Source organism: Schistocerca cancellata, chromosome 3, assembly GCF_023864275.1.
Source record: "Schistocerca cancellata isolate TAMUIC-IGC-003103 chromosome 3, iqSchCanc2.1, whole genome shotgun sequence".
Classification (NCBI taxonomy): Eukaryota; Metazoa; Arthropoda; class Insecta; order Orthoptera; family Acrididae; genus Schistocerca; species Schistocerca cancellata.
In genome coordinates, this window is record NC_064628.1 from 952,045,692 (window position 1) to 952,064,516 (window position 18,825).

General features: G+C 44.7%; 1 protein-coding gene across 1 annotated transcript in view; it reads right to left on the reverse strand.

Moving 5' to 3' along the window:
- The window catches only part of LOC126176014 (F-actin-uncapping protein LRRC16A), a 573,185-nt gene that overhangs the window by 533,596 nt on the left and 20,764 nt on the right, over window positions 1-18,825 (reverse strand). The window contains exon 2 of the mRNA XM_049923133.1: window positions 3,798-3,895. Within this exon, the coding sequence (XP_049779090.1) occupies window positions 3,798-3,895 (98 nt within the window). The remainder of the gene's footprint in view (window positions 1-3,797; window positions 3,896-18,825) is intronic.

Here is an 18,825-nt window from a genome sequence, read left to right on the forward strand (position 1 = left end):
CTGGTAAACGAGAATTGTTACAGGTCCCTGTAAACCATAGGAAGTTTTCGAGAAATTTCTCTGACATTCAAAATTGTAAGCGTTGTAAAAGTCAGCTATCGAAATGTTGTGGGATTGCCTCCAGTCGCAACACGAGTGCCTTCGGAAGATGATTTTCTGTACATTGTAAATGATTTATATGTCCTACTGAACTTTGCAAGTGTAGTCGGTGATAATGAAAAAAAAAAAAAAAAAAAAAAAAAAAAAAAAAAAAAAAAAAAAAAAAAAAAGTTCGTCTAAAGCGCTGAGAAAATTGTGGTGCAATGTTTTATAGTTATAAACATTTTCATTCGATCGTTTACAAGCCGTAGCAGATCCTCACGGGAAACTGGTTATAATCGATGTTCGGTGACATAAAACAGTCGATAGGTCTTTAATCCAGGGAAAGATAATTTCGGCAAGCAGTCTTCCAGACAATGACCATTAACCAAATGTGCTTTAGGAACAATGAGCGCTAAATGGAGCATATTTTAGAAGCCAATACGAACTTCTTCAGAATTTGCTGACGATATTGATGAATGTGCATATGCTCCTTAACAGTGAACTAGAAGAATCCCGGAGTGTCCACGAGCAACAAACAGCAGAAACTGAGCGTTCTATGCAAGGCATTTATTAGACAGGACGAAACTTTGACAGACCTTCAAACGAAGCTGTTGAAACGAGACTGTTTTGGAAACTTTTTCACATAATAAATCACGATTTTCATGTGTTCGTCAGCTATGCTACTTCAACTTTTTAAGACAATGAAAGAACTAAGAGATTAAGAAAATATAATTTGTACTTGCACTTTCTAATACTGCTGCCATACATCACATAACTTATCCGCCGGTTCCATAAAGAACGCCGTGGAAAAAAAAAAACCTGCTATCGAGGCTTCTGCTGGAGCCATTAGTACAACAAAAGAAACACAAGAGCGAGCAACAGTACTGACTGCTGTCGGAGGGCAGCCGGAGCCACTCGGACGCCCTGCTCGCCGCTTCATTTGCAGCGGAACTCAGCAGTGCTGCTTTGTTTCGCCAGCACGGCGCTGCTCGTAGCACAGCTCCGCTATAAGCGCTGTCTTGAAGAGTAGCGGAAACATTGTGGCGTCTGGAGTGTTAAATACCGATTCCAATAATATTAATAGTGAGAACAGGTGTTTTGAAGAACTTTCGTGTGTGTGTGTTTGTGTGTGTGGGGGGGGGGGGAGGGGGGGGGGGGACTGCGTTCCCAATATCGCCACTAGGTACCTATTTTAATTTGTTAATCAAACTGTCTCGCATTTTCCTCTTAAAATTGATTTGATTTTATTAAATTCGTCATTTTTATTGTTGTAAGGCTTGTACAAGAAGAAGGGACTAACTTGGAGCACTTCAAGTCTTGAGACTCCATGACGGGCTGTTCAGGAAAAAAGATATATATATATATATTGGAAGGGAACCTGCGATGACGGCTGAGGTAGAGAAGAGCTGGTCAAGTATTGTACGGAGATGGAAATGAATTTGTTTGGTTCGGATCGAAATGATGTAAAGCACATGGTGTTCCAACTTGTCTTAAGAAACAATCCGCCCCATACCTTTTCTTAATCGGCGAACACGGCGGGTCGAAGGTGGCTCGATTTGTTTTTGAAAATGTATTGTTTCAATAAGAACACCACAATCACTGACAAGGGCTAGAATCTCAGTCTTCACTCGAGACGATGTGAGTTCATTTTTCTGTATTCTCAGAACAGAACTTGATAAAATCTACTTCAACCCAACCAGAAAACCAAAACTGTCACAAGCATAAATGTGAACGAGCTTTGTACAAAAGGGAAACTGCAATCTACAAAATGTCAGTGCAGAGAGGGGAAAGCCAAACACCACCGTCACCCAAACGACAGATGCCCACCAGTATGTCCCTCTGATGATACATGCAATTTTGTCATAAGATGACATGTTGGAGACCGTGGCTGTTTCTGAAGACAAATGTTGACGGTGTTAGGACAGCAACTAGCCACAAATTTACTTTGAGTTCCTTTATTCAAAGGAAACCGTTACCGGTTTCGAATCGCTGTGATTCATCATCAGACGGTTTACACGCTTTCTTTCTGACATTTGGTGTTTTTTTTTAATTGTCGTGAAACGTCGGTTTCGAGTGATTGTTTTCATAACGTTCGCCCAATCGATGTAAATGCATTCCCACTGCATCCTCGTTGTTGCACACGTAATAATTCTCACTGTACACTTTAGATTTGTCGCTCAGATCATTTCAACCACGCATCACATGTTTTGATACATACAAAGAGCTTACAAACATATGATACTCATTTACTGATGCCAATTTTGTTCGTGAAGCGAGCGATAACCCGAAAATGCGTGTTTGTGAAGCTCATTGTGTGCCTCAACTACTTACAGATATTGCCACAGTTCATCTAGCACTCAGACCTTTTTCACAGTGTTGACAGCCAAATTAAGACTGCAGATGAAGATGGACCTCAATCCGAGTCACATTTCTCATATGCCTCCATCTCAGTGGGCGAAACATAAAAGCGGTACTAACCGGCGTCTCACGAACCAAAGCGTGGAGAGATCAGGTACTGACCTGCTCTTATAAGGAAAAGATGGATGCCTTTTATGCTTCTCAGGGTACAAACACGTCAAATGAGTCTTCAACGAACGGCGCAACACAAATGAGGAATCCTGCCACCAACTATAAAAGGAAACATAAAAGAAAGTCTAAAATCTCAAGTTGTTCTGAGAGTCACCAGCAGATACCGAGGACGATCTCGAGGTGTTTGTTCGTGACGATTCTGTGGATGTCACCGGTGCATTTTGTAATAATAAATTTTCTGATGATTTCAGCGGAGAACAATGGCTTACGTGTTCTTCGTGTTTCAATTGGAATCACACGTACTGTGATGCACGGGGAGGGGACCGGAAAAGATACATAAGTTCTTTCCGTCTGATAATTAACTCTTAAATTTGGTTTCCGTAATTCTGACGAAAATAACCCCATCTAATTGTACAAATGTGTTATTGTTTTCCAATAAAGCCTAAAGGAGTTGGTTTTGTCTTACTCTTAAATTAAATCTTTTTTCAGCGAGCCACATTCAAATCCACATATAAAAGCTAAGTCAATATGAGATTTTTCCATTTTTGAACAGGTTTTCCTAATTTCACCTAATGGGCGACAATAGTAACAAGTGTAGACGATATTACAAACCCACCCTCTGAAAATTGCCTTTCGACACTTTTTAAACTTTCCAAGATAACACACGCTTCCATAGCTTCAGACGCGATTTGGCCTATGGAAACCGAGGGAAGATAGTTGCTGATAATATTCATTTAGTTCAGAGATTGATTTTAAAAACCAGGAGGCTGACGAACAGAGAAATAATTATGGTAGGTCATATTAGGGGCCCTTTGACTGATGTTTTGTTGTTATTCGTGTATGGAAGTGGGTATTACATATACTCGATAATGACTGGAGTACTGCAAATTGGGACAATTTGTGTAAACTTTGAAACAAATCGACTAATTTCGACTTCACAGGTCTTAAAAGCCACATTAGATTGATTAACAGCACAAAACGAGTCTAGAAAAAGTTTTCGATATTGGATATACACAGAAATGTAAATATGAACACGACTTGCTCACAGACATAATAAAGAATGACTGTCGAAGTGCTCTCTCTCGCTTTTTAGCTCTGGCGTTCATTACACAGTGAGAGGGCAGAAGCAGGCAGAGTCGCCAGCACTAGTCTTAAACTAAAGGTGCATTCACATTATAAAAACTCACCAGCACTCTGTTTTCTGTCTTGTCTCCTTTCGTCTCCAACTTAACGACGTTCTTGTGCAGTATCTTGACATGTTTTCCAAGTAACGCTTTCACACTTTCTGCAACAGAAGAGAATAATTCATATAGTGAAGTCGTAACTGTTGGTACGGTCTTACTAGTACAAAATACACACTGAAATAATATATTGTCTCTCGTCATACTCTTCAAATGACGTATAGTCCTGGAGTTTGAAACAGAAGATCACAAGCAGAATCGGACAATCATTTCCGAAAGACATTCCGTAAGTGTGTAACACCCTTCTAAAATAAAAACAAGTGAATAAACAGAAATTTGAAGTCTAGTAGTATGAGATGGGAGAGTGCGTAAACTCATGAGATTATGTCACCAACAGGGTGGCTACTTTGGAAGCTGTTAGCTTGGATGCATCTCTTAAATCTCCAATGAAATGAGGCTCATGTGATATATAAGAGATTTAAACAAAAAAACAGTGGATCCTTTCCATTAAGAACAGCTTTATTCACGTTCTAATTACGACTAATATTTCTTACACGCAGGTGACGTAAGAGGTGATGGCATTAACACAAGGCGGCTGCACCGAAGTCGCCCTAGTACTTGGAGAGGCGAGCGTCCGTGTTATCGCGAAGTATTCAACCAATGCCACCCACACAGATCACCCGTTATCCAAAGATCGGTGGTAAAACGTGGCGCGAAACCCCCTGGCAATCTGGCACTATCGCAACCAAAGAACAACATGGTATTTGCTGGAAACTCATTCATAATTCCCACATAAAAATTCCGTATTTTGCTCATGTTGTAACACCTTTGGACTCGGGAACACTGAATTTTGCTGTGTTGGTCCATCTTTTACCGGTGTCGTGATTCTGCGTTATGTGGAGCTACTGGTACGTTGGAATAGAAAGTATACATGTTGTCTCCAGAAAGGGCATAAGACATTCTCAAAAACCGCACAACCAACCATCGCCAGCAATTAGACTTTTGGTTGTACGAATCAACTTTATGATATTTCGCGCAGTACATTTTACATTTCTGTTAGAACTTCAACTCGCAGAACAGATGTAGATCTGAAATATAGTAGCATAACCCACTGAACTGTCATGTTAAGGTATTCACATTTCTACTGTAGACCCAAAACCACTGAACTTGGAAGCTGAAGGTTCCATAGAAATTTCTGAAGAGCAGTGCAACGTTTAAACCAATAGTCCTTTTTTTTTGTCTCTTATTGAAATCAGACAGCAGAACAAAAATGTGAAAATGCTGATGGTGATTTGTGTCCTCCAAAGATCCTTAGACACACATCCAGCTAGCAAGTTCCACACACTATGGTTGCAAACTTTAAGTGGGTGAAATTACTACCTTGGACACAAAATACTTCATCGATTCTATCTAACAAAACCCATTTATAGATCCCCAGAGGTGAATTACAGCAACTTTTTATAAAATTCATATCCAATTACAGTTCAGAAACTGTGGTATTTTCACATCATACCCTATAGAATGTGATGAAACAGTGACATCTTGTGAGGGTAACAATTTGTTTCCCTCTTAAACATGACATTTCAACATGAAAAGCAGTCACCAGTGCCAGACCAAACTCGATTTCAGACCACAGCAGACCATGTATTGAACACCAACCAGAATTCAGGAACGCTAATTGTCGTTAGATATGACCACATAGTTTGAGTCTCTCAATTGTGATCCATACTGCAGAGTACAAGTTGCATAGATTCACCACAACTGAGTGATTAAAAGTTATTTGGCGGAGGCACATATTCGTTCTCCCACTGCTCCTATGCAAATGAAACAGAAACAGCACTCGAATTCTTGTGATAAAAGATATCTTCCACAATGTGTTGTATGCAGGGTTACTACCCGTCAAGAATACAGACACGATCAATGTCTTTACCACCACACACCAGAAACTGCGCATCACACCTCTCATTTCTGATGAATTGTAAGAGGGCTTGTACACGAAACTGTACTATAATACTTCATACAGATCTGTGGGTCACTTTGGCTCAGTTGGTGTATTACCATAGTAGTATTTGTAGTTCAACAGATTCGAACATTAGACCACACAACACATTCAGATTGCAGTAGGTTTCCGTCTAACGGTAGAATTCTCAGCCAGCTGTACCATAGTGACCCACAAATTCTGTTGATGGGTGGCAGTATTGCTTTGTAACTAACACGAATTTTTGCTGTGGACACCCCTCAATGTGATGAAAATTTAATATTGGTGTTGACGAAATGTTAAACTCCAATCATCCTTTTAAACAGACTGATGTAATGTCCGGACTGGCACTTCATTTTAAAGTGATCACTCTCATAAGTGCTTTATGTTTTACATAGGACATTTAAGATTTCCAGCACATTTTTATCCACTACTCACCTGTAGTGTCCATCAAGGCATACTACCCAGCAAGAACGAACTCGCTCCTACTGATCGCTTGTGTGGTTTTCACATCCAACATAAAAAACCACTTAACAGGATTACGCTATTTCTATGACATCATCCCACAGTTTAGTATCTTTTAGGACACCAGAATCCACAACGGCTGACCTAGAGATATGAATGCAATCCAAAATTTTACTAATTCTCACAATTTTACAGTCGACTACCCCCACCACCCATCCTCACAGCAGGCTTAATAATCAAGTAAATGAACCATGTGTGTCCTGTACTGAATAGTGAAAGGACCATCATCATCATCATCCATCATCATCATCATCATCATCATCATCATCATCATCATCATCATGAAGCTTCATCAGAGATCTACCACCTCCACTTAGAAGAAACTGAGTGACACACAATGGATTGTAAGCATTAAATCATTCCTCTCTGTGTTTCTTATTCGGTATGTGAGCATGTTTGTATGTATGTGCTTTTCGTGGTCTTTTCCCCCTCCCCCCCCCACCTCAGTTCAACACCTCCCTATGCAGTGCCTGGTACATTTGAGGAAGAGGAGGAGGGGCAGCAGCAGCAGCAAGAGATATCAAACATTCAGGAACACTCCCTGACGCAGTTCCCAACATGTTGGAGTGGAAATAAGTACATTTGAGTAGAAGCATATGCAGAATTCAAGTCAGGATGGAAAACTGTTTCCAGATATTGAGCTTCCATTATATTCATCACGTGCGCCACAAGTCAAGAGGCAGGCAAACTCTCTGAGGCAGCACCAGATACATCACAACAGACTTTGAGCTCCCCATGCCTCCAATGCCTGCACCACTCATCAGCCCTCAGCTAAGCTTTCACAGAGTATCTGAATGTGTGGTGCCTGTTCTTCCACACATGTCCAAAAGAACAGATGCCACTCAGAATCCACAGCTGTTATACACTCCTGGAAATAGAAATAAGAACACCGTGAATTCATTGTCCCAGGAAGGGGAAACTTTATTGACACATTCCTGGGGTCAGATACATCACATGATCACACTGACAGAACCACAGGCACATAGACACAGGCAACAGAGCATGCACAATGTCGGCACTAGTACGGTGTATATCCACCTTTCGCAGCAATGCAGGCTGCTATTCTCCCATGGAGACGATCGTAGAGATGCTGGATGTAGTCCTGTGGAACGGCTTGCCATGCCATTTCCACCTGGCGCCTCAGTTGGACCAGCGTTCGTGCCGGACGTGCAGACCGCGTGAGACGACGCTTCATCCAGTCCCAAACATGCTCAATGGGGGACAGATCCGGAGATCTTGCTGGCCAGGGTAGTTGACTTACACCTTCTAGAGCACGTTGGGTGGCACGGGATACATGCGGACGTGCATTGTCCTGTTGGAACAGCAAGTTCCCTTGCCGGTCTAGGAATGGTAGAACGATGGGTTCGATGACGGTTTGGATGTACCGTGCACTATTCAGTGTCCCCTCGACGATCACCAGTGGTGTACGGCCAGTGTAGGAGATCGCTCCCCACACCATGATGCCGGGAGTTGGCCCTGTGTGCCTCGGTCGTATGCAGTCCTGATTGTGGCGCTCACCTGCACGGCGCCAAACACGCATACGACCATCATTGGCACCAAGGCAGAAGCGACTCTCATCGCTGAAGACGACACGTCTCCATTCGTCCCTCCATTCACGTCTGTCGCGACACCACTGGAGGCGGGCTGCACGATGTTGGGGCGTGGGCGGAAGACGGCCTAACGGTGTGCGGGACCGTAGCCCAGCTTCATGAAGACGGTTGCGAATGGTCCTCGCCGATACCCCAGGAGCAACAGTGTCCCTAATTTGCTGGGAAGTGGCGGTGCGGTCCCCTACGGCACTGCGTAGGATCCTACGGTCTTGGCGTACATCCGTGCGTCGCTGCGGTCCGGTCCCAGGTCGACGGGCACGTGCACTTTCCGCCGACCACTGGCGACAACATCGATGTACTGTGGAGACCTCACGCCCCACGTGTTGAGCAATTCGGCGGTACGTCCACCCGGCCTCCCGCATGCCCACTATACACCCTCGCTCAAAGTCCGTCAACTGCACATACGGTTCACGTCCACGCTGTCGCGGCATGCTACCAGTGTTAAAGACTGCTATGGAGCTCCGTATGCCACGGCAAACTGGCTGACACTGATGGCGGCGGTGCACAAATGCTGCGCAGCTTGCGCCATTCGACGGCCAACACCGCGGTTCCTGGTGTGTCCGCTGTGCCGTGCGTGTGATCATTGCTTGTACAGCCCTCTCGCAGTGTCCGGAGCAAGTATGGTGGGTCTGACACACCGGTGTCAATGTGTTATTTTTCCATTTTCAGGAGTGTACATTACATGTAAATTGAAGGTGGAGAGGAGAAGAAAGGAAAGGGGAGGGGAGGGACCACTGCTGTCAACTGCATCGGGACACTGTTGTTGTTCAACAGTGCTTATCAACTGACAGCCAACAGATCAAAACATTTTAATGCTGGTTTATCAGCAGACAGAGTTTAAAGTTATACTGGAAATAGCTGAAATGCATCAAAGATTGCTCGACAACCGAGTACGAACCATTTCCTCGAGACATTGTCACATAATCGTATGTTCGAAAAAACTGTGAGAAGTCAAACGAGAAAAAATAACTCTTAGACCTTTCAGGGTCAAGACATAGGGGTGGATCTAGGCCAAAAATAGCTCGCTTTGTCTAAATGGTTCACTCTGTTGGAATGTCACGTGTAAATAGCACGCAAAACTGATAACGCTATCTGTTACTGTAACAGCTGAGCTGTTAAACTTCAGCTCACGTAAAACAAGCTAAGTCTCCTGAACACAGTTGAAACTGGACTGAAAAGTCTCTCTCAGACATTGCAAATGTATGAACTACTAAGGCTCCCTCACTCCAACATCTGAAGTGGTAAGTCTCAATGGATTTACACTTATCACCCAGAACTTTATAACCAAGATAGGGTTGCCAGATTTCAGCGAGGGAAAATAGGAACACATTTTATCGAGACTGACATTTTTCAAAATAATTATATTTACTGCACATTTTCTTCATAGTACACTCGACATACTGGAGAGGAGTACTCTTCAGTTGAGCGTGCAATTCTCAACATTTTTTTCATTAGACAACACTGTCTTACTCAAATCACTGCAACTTTCATCATAATTGAAATAAATGTACAATTCATTTTTTATTAGATCAACTGAACATCTGTTTCGCTCATCCCTTCATTTAATGTTCATAATTACTCCAAAATCTGGAGACTCCAACCCAGTGTGAGTAAAACAGAAGTGTGTTGCTTCCATTTAAATCATCAGTTGGCGAACGGAAAACTGAAAGTAAGTTTCAGAGGCAGAATTCTTCGTCATAATTGGAACCCAAAATATCTTGGTGTCATCCTGGACCGTACACTATGCTTCAAAACAACACCTTCTTAACTTAGCTCAGAAGTTGAGGACTCGAAACAACATCCTCCATAAGCTATGCGGAACTACCTGGGGATCTTCAGCAACCACCCTGCAATCTTCAGCTCTGGGCTTGGTGTACTCAAGTGCTGAGTATTGTGCACCTGTTTGGATGAACGGTCATCATACAAGGCTTGTTGACACCCAGCTGAATACGATAACGCTCATAATATCTAGCGCAATCAGATCTACTCCAGTTTATTGGCTTCCAATGTTCAGTATAATGTCTCCTGATCTGTGCAGATGTACTGCCCTTATGCGAGAATTCAACAAGATCTCCAGGAATTCTAACCTACCCGTGCATAGCGACCTGCCACTTTTAAACCGTAAGAGACTGAAATCGCACCATCCGACTCTGTGCGATGCTGCTAGCATGGTTGCTAAGAATTTCAAACCTCTTGAAGAATGGAAAGGTCGGTGGGAAGCAGCGACACGTGTGCCTGCATAACATCTTTTCAGGTGCTAAACTTCCAAGTGGATTCGACCTACCACATAAGACCTGGATTACTCTCAACAGAATCCGTACCGGCCATGGCCGATGCAGGGACACTCCCTTTCAATGGAAGAAGCTGCTTAATCCAGCCTGTGACTGCGGGGCTCCATACCAGACTGTTCACCACATTTTCAGTGAATGCAGGATTCGAGCCCATCAGGATGCTGAAGAGGACTTCCTGCTAGCAACTGCAGATGCAGTGCACTGGATTGAAGGACTGGATATTCAGTTGTACAGACAAACTTATGTTTCTTGTGTGTCAATACGTACATATGTATACGTAATTTAATTTTATGATATGTCCGTATTAGCCATACGCTAAATAATAAAATGTTCATAACTGAGAAAACTCTCTCCATGAGTGGATTTGAAGGAAATATACTCTAAACAGATATAACTAAAAATAAAACACTGCACAATTTTAATGTGCTAATCATTTATATAATGCAGACCCATCTCTGGTATTGTCATAGTAGCTAACTTTGCTGTCAAATACTCATTCCCTTGCCCCCAAAATGAATAAGAAACCATAGCGATCTCTGAAAACATATTATCTACACTAAGGAAATCAACAATACAAAGTGATTCAGCTAATTTTAAAATATTTTGAAATTCCGGCTTTTTCTCAAATGATATGCAATCCATAAAGCGGCAAGAAGTTACTCTCATCAAAATCAAACCATTTATTAAAATATTTCAGACAAACTTCCAATATATATATCTGCATTCTTCAACTTCTGTTTGTTTTTCATCTGGGATCAGGTCCTACAATTTATCTAGCAACTGTTGCATGTTATAACCAAAACACAGATCATTTATCCAATGTTCTAACTCCATTTTTATTTTCTCCATCACATGGTATACGTCATAAACTGTCATTTCATTTTTTTTCTAAGTTGAGCACACCCTTTGAAAAAATGTCAGTGAAGTGCAAGGAAAATTTTAGATGTAATTCCACTAAAATGAGTTGTTTTCCTGAACCAGACAAACCTATCAAGTGGTTTTTAATGAAGCTGAAGCAATCATCTACACTAGAATAGTATGCAGGAAGAGTTTTCAACAATCTTTCTATGACAGGCTTTAGACTTAACCTTCTTGTAGGTTCAAATGGCTCTGAGCACTATGCGACTTAACTTCTGAGGTCATCAGTCGCCTAGAACTTAGAACTAATTAAACCTAACTAACCTAAGGACATCACACACATCCATGCCCGAGGCAGGATTCGAACCTGCGACCGTAGCAGTCCCGTGGTTCCGGACTGAGCGCCTAGAACCGCTATACCACCGCGGCCGGCCTTATAGTAGGTATATGTCTCAACAAAGTACTGTATTCTATATCAACATCTCCAGCTTTTCCAACGCATATAGTACACCTTGCTTTATATACATTTATTGGAAATCGTTGCAATTCTGGAAATTCTTTTTCCCAAACTGAATGATATACTTGCTGTCATCTACTCTGGTGTGTGCTGGTTTGAATATCTAATTTACTTTTTGTGGGATTTGTCACAGTCCCATCCATTTTGAACACACTACTTCCACAAAGAAATAAGTTCTAAAATGTAAAATACATGATGGCTTGTGATAAAAGTGTTGAACCTGCCCCCGAAATGAATGAAACAATATGGCTTGTTGCACGAAGTGGAAGTACAGTTTGTTCACAAAAAGAAGAAAACTTCTGAGGGGGTGCGGTGTTGGGGGAACAAGACACACTTCCATCACGAAGTTGTAGTACTACACTAACACTTACATACCGGTAACACTTTATGTCCAAGCAAGGCTCCAAACGGAATTTATAGTTTCATGTTGAATGATGGTGCTTTTGCTACTAATTCCTTATCACAGACAATTTGAAATTGAAAAGAGCCAGTAATAAAACTTACATTTTGATAATAAAAAGTACACACCACAACAATCAATGGCTATAACGCAAGGTTCTGAGTTGGATCGCTGAGGCTGGCTGCGACAGACACAAAATATGAGCACAGCAAAGTCGACTGATTTCTGCTGTGCCAGAACTAGGCAGGTCTCGCTGGTCTCTTTGTTAATAGATGCACATAATGCAGTCCTGCTTCTCACATCATATTCGTCTCGCTCTCAGTCTCAACTACAATCACATGCGCACCCTAGCATGAAAAATGTAATCTTTATCATAAAATTTGGTACTGGAAGATGAAAAAATATAAGTCATTACGCTTCATGTTCAAAATTTGAACATCTGGCATACAGTTAAAGGTTTGAACTGTACCCGCAACAAAACGGGAAAATTCCGTATTGTTCTGGCAACCCCACCCCAAACCTACTATTGATTTCAACCCATTCAGGCGATAGCAGTGTCACCGGGCGAGGAATGATTGCTATTCACAACACAGGCAAGGTGCAAGCTGTATCAGTGAGTGTGCAGTCTATGTACAATGGAGAAGGCACGCGATCTGAGCATAACGAGGGCAGATCGTGATGGCCAGGAGGCTCAGCAGTAGCATTTGAAAACTACACGGGTGTTCAAAGAGTGCTCTGGCTATCGTCTTCAAAATGTGTCGGAACCGAGCTGAAACAACGTCCAGACGTTGTGGGGTTGCACGGCCAACCCTCATTGCAGCTGTCAGATGTCATAGGCTGCGCAGACTGGTGAAAGGCCAACAGGCAACGAATTGTGGCAGAACTACCATCAGACATCACTGGTGGGCAGAGTACAAGTGTGTGTGAACACACAATGCACTTAACACTCCTAACGATGGACCTCTGCAGCAAATGAACCATGCGTGTGCCAATGTTAACACCACGACATCAGCAACTACGACTGTTATGGGCACTTGACCATCGGCACTGGACATTAGCGCAATGGCAGAGCATTGAATGGCTGAAGAATCCCAATACCTTCTTGATCATGCCGATGAGAGGGCGCTAATCCTTCATCTTCCACGATAACAGCTCCCTGACACCTGTATGGTGGGACAGAGTCAAGCTGGCGTCATTTTCATTAAGATCTTGAGAAACATTGATTTCAGCGTCCGTGGCTCCAGTGACACTCATGCAAGGAACCATGACGACCAAGGAGTATCATCCACTGGTTGCAGACCACCTACACCCCTTTATGACGATCATGTTTCCTGATGGCAGTGGCATTTTTCAACAAGATAATTCGCCATGTCACAAGACCAGAAGTGTGATGGAGTGGCCCGAGGAACACAGCGGCGAGTTCCAGCTGATGTGCCCCCCCCCCACCCCGTCCCGCTTGCCAGATCTGAACCTGATCGAACACATCTGGAATGTGACTGAACATGGCATCAGAGCTCATAGCCCCACCACCACCACCACCACCACCACCACCACCTCCTCCTCCTCCCCCCCCCCTCCCCCAGAATTTCTCAGGAATTAGATGACTGTGTATAGACGTGGAGCCGACTCGCTCCAGTGACCTACCGAGGCCTGATTACTTCCATGCAACTTTGCACTGCTGCTGTTATCCACGCCAATTGTGGACACGAGTTGATAGGTGGTCGTAATGTTCTGACTGATTAATGTATGTATATTCGAATAAAATACTTCAGAATTTGTAAACAAATACTATATACAACTTTTTAACATCAAACAATGGAAAATTCAGGATGGAAAGTAACAATACTAGAGAAGGAAAGTTGCTACTCACCATATAGTGAAGATGCTGAATCGCGATAGACACAACAAAAAGATTCACACGATTATAGATTTCGGCCATTAAGGCCTTTGTCAGCAGTACACACACACACACACACACACACACACACACACACACACACACACACACACAAACGCAACTTGCACACAAATCTGCAGCCTCAGAGAACTGAAACCACACTGCGAGCAGCAGCACCAGTGCATGATGGGAGTGGCGACTGGGTGGGAGTAAGGAGGAGGCTGGGGTGGGCAATTATAGTATGGTGGCAGAGGCGGACAGTGATGTGTTGCAGTTTAGATGGAGGGCAGGAGAGAAGGTGCGGAGGGGGAGGGGGTGAGTAGCGGAAAGGAGAGAAATTAAAAGACTGAGTGTGGTGGTGAAATGATGGCTGTGTAGTGCTGGAATGGGAACGGGGGAGGGGGGGGGGGGGCTGGATGGGTGAGAGGACAGTGACTAACGGAGGTTGAGGCCAGGAGGATTATGGGAACGTAGGATGTATTGCAGGGAAAGTTACCACCTGCACAATTCAGAAAAGCTGGTGTTGGTGGGAAGGATCCATATGGCACAAGCTGTGAAGCAGTCATTGAGATGAGGGGTATCATGTTTGGCAGCATATTCAGCAACAGGGTGGTCCACTTGTTTTTTGGCCTCAGTTTGTCAGTGGCCGTTTATGCGGACAGGCAGCTTGTTGGATGTCATGCCTACATAGAATGCAGCACATTGGTTGCAGCTTAGCTTGTAAATCACATGAATGGTTTCACAGGTAGCCCTGCCGTTGATGCGGTAGGTGAAGTTAGTGACCAGACTGGAGTAGGCGGTGGTAGGAGGATGTATGGGACAGGTCTTGCATCTAGTTCTATTACGGGGGTATGAGCCACGAGGTATGGGATTGGGAGCAGGGGTTGTGTAAGGATGGACGAGTATATTGTGTAGGTTCGGTGGACGGTGGAATGCCACGGTAGGAGGGGCGGGGAGGATAGTGGGCAGGACATTTCTCATTTCAGGGCACAACGAGAGGTAATAGAAACCCTGGCAGAAAATGTAATTCAGCTGCTCCAGTTCCGGATGGTACTGAGTTAACGAGGGGACTGCTCCTCTGTGGCCAGACTGTGGGACTTCGGGAGGTGGTGGGAGGCTGGAAAGATAAGGCACGGGAGATTTGTTTTTGTACAAGAATGGGAATTGAAGGCTAACAGCAGGCTGAAGAAGAGAGAGAATGCAGCCTTGGCCGCTATATCGGCCGTCTCGTTTCCACGGATACCAATGTGTCCTGGGAACCAGAGGAATGCCACAGAGACGCCTCCCAAGTGGAACAAGTGGAGGCAGTCCCGAATCCGGTGGACCAGAGGATGGACAGGGTACAGAGCTTGGAGACTGAGGAGAGAGCTGAGCGAATCTGGGCATATAATATACTGTATCCGCTGATGGCAATGGATGTATTTGACAGCCTGAAGAACAGCGTAAAGCTCCGCAGTAAAAACTGAACTCTGGTCAGGAAGCCAAAATAGATTAGGGGTGTCGCCAACAACATAGGCACTCCCAACACCAAATGATGTTTTTGAGCAGTAAGTGTAAATGAATGTGGCATCATTCATTTGTGCACATAGATCAGCAAATGCCTGACGATAAACGAGAGAAAGGGTACTATCCTTGGGAAGCTGACAATGGTGTCTGAGCAGGCAGGTCCAGGGGCGGAGCCATGGCGGTGCTGTACCACTCGTTGTCAAGAAAGTTTTAGGAAAGTGGAAGGAAAGAGAACATAGCAGTTGACGGAAGCGGACTCCCGGTGGTAGTAGAGAGGAAGGGCGGCCTGCATACCCTAAATCCGAGGAGGCGTCGAAAAAAAGGTCATGGGCCAGATTAGCAGGCATGTTAGACAGATGCTAGCACAACGATTCAGAAGGACAGCTCGCCGAATGGACAGCAGAGGGTCAGCAGTCTCAGCATAAGGGCCTTCCACAGGGCTGGTGTAAAAAGCTCGAGATGCTAAATGAAATCCACAGTGGCGGACAGAGTCGAGACCCCCAAAGAATAGACGGCCGAACAGAGAAGTAAACCCATAGTCCAATTTCAAACGCACTAGGGCGCTACATAGGCGGAAAAGGACCACTCGGTCCGCTCCCCAGGGGGTACCATTGAGAACACGGAGGGTGTTGACGGATCACAGACAGCGAGCCGAAAGATAGGAAACGTGGGAGGACCAGCACAGTTTTCTGTCAAACATAAGTCCCAAGTATTTAGCGACGTCCATGAACTGAAGGTCAGCAGGGTCTAGATGTAGGGAAGGTGGAAGAAGGTACGACGCCAAAAACTGACACAAAAGGTCTTACTGGGAGAAAAGCTGAAGCAGGTTTCGATGCTTCAAGAGTGGAGGCGATCGAGACATCCTTGAAGACATCGTTCAAGAAGGCTGGTTCATTGAGAGCTGTAGTAGATCGCAAAATCGTCCACAAAAGAGGGAGCCCGAGACATCGGGAAAGGGACAATCCATAATTGGATTTATGGCGATGGCAAACAGTACAACAATAGCACGGAGCCCTGGGGTACCCCATTCTCTTGGCAGAAAGTATGGGAGAGAGTAGTGTTTACCCGCACTTTAAATGTGCGCTCTAGCATAAATTCACAAAGGGCAGCCGACCTCGAAAGCCCCAAGAGAACAGTGTGCGGACGATGCCTGTCCTCCTACAGGTATCGTATGATCTCTCCAGATCAAAAAATAGTGCTACCGTTTGGTGTTTCCTGAGAAAATTGTTCATGATATAAGTGGAGAGAGCAACAAAATGGTCAACAGCAGAACAATGCTTTCGGAAACCGCATTGGGCGGGTGTTAAAAGGCTTCGGGACTTCAGCCACCAGGCAATTCACCATACGCTGCAAAACCTTACATACACTGCTCGTGAGAGAAATGGGGCGAAAGCTAGAGAGGAGATGTTTGCCCTTTCCAGGTTTCAGAACAGGAATGACGATAGCTTCCTGCCATCTTCTGGGAAAAGTACTATCTGTCCAAATTCGATTATAAAGGCAAAGGAGGTAATGCAGACTATGGTATGATAAATGCAGCGACATTTGGATGTGAATGCCATCCGGTCCTGGAGCGGAAGAGTGAGAAGAAGAGAATGCATGTTGGAGTTCCCGCATTGAGAAAACCGTATTATAGCTTTCGCGATTTTGAGAGGAGGAAGCAAGAGGTCGCACTTCCGCTACACGTTTCTTCGGGACAAAGGCTGGCGGGTGATTTGAAGAGATCAAAATCTCAGCAAAGTGTTGACCAAATGAGTTAGAAATTGCGACAGGGTCCACTAAGGTATCATGCGCAACAGTGAGCCCCAAGATCGAGGAGAATCTAGGCACACCAGATAACCGTCGAATTAGATTCCAAACATCTGAGGAGGGAGTGAGGTACCAGCTTGCCTTCTTGCTATTGCGGATGACATGATGACATCGCACACGTAACTGCAAATAGCGAATACAGTTGGCCAAAGTAGGATGGTGGCGGAAAACGCGAAGAGCACCTCTCCGTTCGCGTATTGCGTCACGGCACGCCTCGTTCCACCAAGGAACTGGGGGGTGCCGGGGCAAATCGGAGGTGCGAGGTATTTAACGTTCCACGGCTGTAAGAATAACTTCTGTAACATGATCGTCGATGCTAGGAAAGTGATGGTCATCGAATATCACTAGAGACGACAATCAACTTGGGAAAACTTCCAGCGTCTCAGGCGCATAGATGGCAGTTGTGGCTGCAATCGAAGCACACATGGAAAATGGTCACTCGAGTGTGTATCAGCAAGAGCGAACCATTCGAAGCGCCGAGCCAGCTGAACACTACCGACTGAAAGGTTCAAATGAGAGAAATTCGTCGTGGAGGCAGAAAAAAATGTAGGTTCCCCAGTGTTGACGCAAACAAGATCAGCTTGGTGGAAGACGTCAATCAACAGGGAGCCCCGCGGGCAAGGACGCAGAGATCCCTAAAGCGGGTGGTGGGCATTGAAGTCCCCAACCTGCAAGGAGATGAAGGAGATCAGCTCTTGCCATCAGTGTGGACGATGGAATGTATACTGTACTAAGAGAGGTGTATCCAGAAAGGGAAAGACGGACAGCAACAGCTTGGAAGGAACTGTTTAAGGGGATTTTGTGATAATGGACAGTATCATGGAGAAGAATTGTAAGTCGCCCATGTACTGGAGTGCCATCAACAGAGGGTAGAACAAACCAGACTGACTGGAAATGAGGGAAAACAAAGCGATTGTGGGGATGCAGCTTCCTTTCCTGAAGACAGAAGATGACCGGCAAGTAGGATCGTAGGACGATCGACAAGTCATCCCGACTGGTTCTAATGCCATGGATACTCCAATGGATAACTGACATAGGGTGGACAGAAAAGGGAAGAATCTTACCACAGTTGCTCTAAACTCAACGACTGCTGAGAGCCAGCAGCCGACAGCGTGGAACAGCATTCAGCCAAAGGCAAAAGATCCTGATCCATAGGTTGTTGGGGGGCAGCTCCTGCCACCAGCGATCGGCCGGTTGATTGGCCACCAGCTTTGCACCTTGGCGACATGGAAGACGGCCGAGGGCGGTTACCGCCAGATGGTGCTGTAGATAAGACACGCCGTGGTAGAGAAGGAGAGGAACTTGGTTTCTTATGAGCCTTCTCGGAAAGAGGACGTTGAGATGAGGGAGGAATCGATGGTTGTGAAGCCAGGGTACATAAAAAATCTTCGCGAGTAGGCTCTTTTTTGGAAATCCAGGTATATGATTTTGGGGCTCGTGATTTAGTAGAAGCCGATGTGGGGTGAGCTGTAGAGTGAGCAGGTGATAGTGGGGAGGTTAAACGAGCGATCTTTACACTGGCCAATCTGACAACCGTGGCACTAAAGATGAGATCACAAGTCTGTGTGGCTACCTCCTTAGTAGGCCTTGGAGATGCAAGGGCAGTGCTATATTTACCTGCTTGGGGCACAGTGGGCTTTCAACTG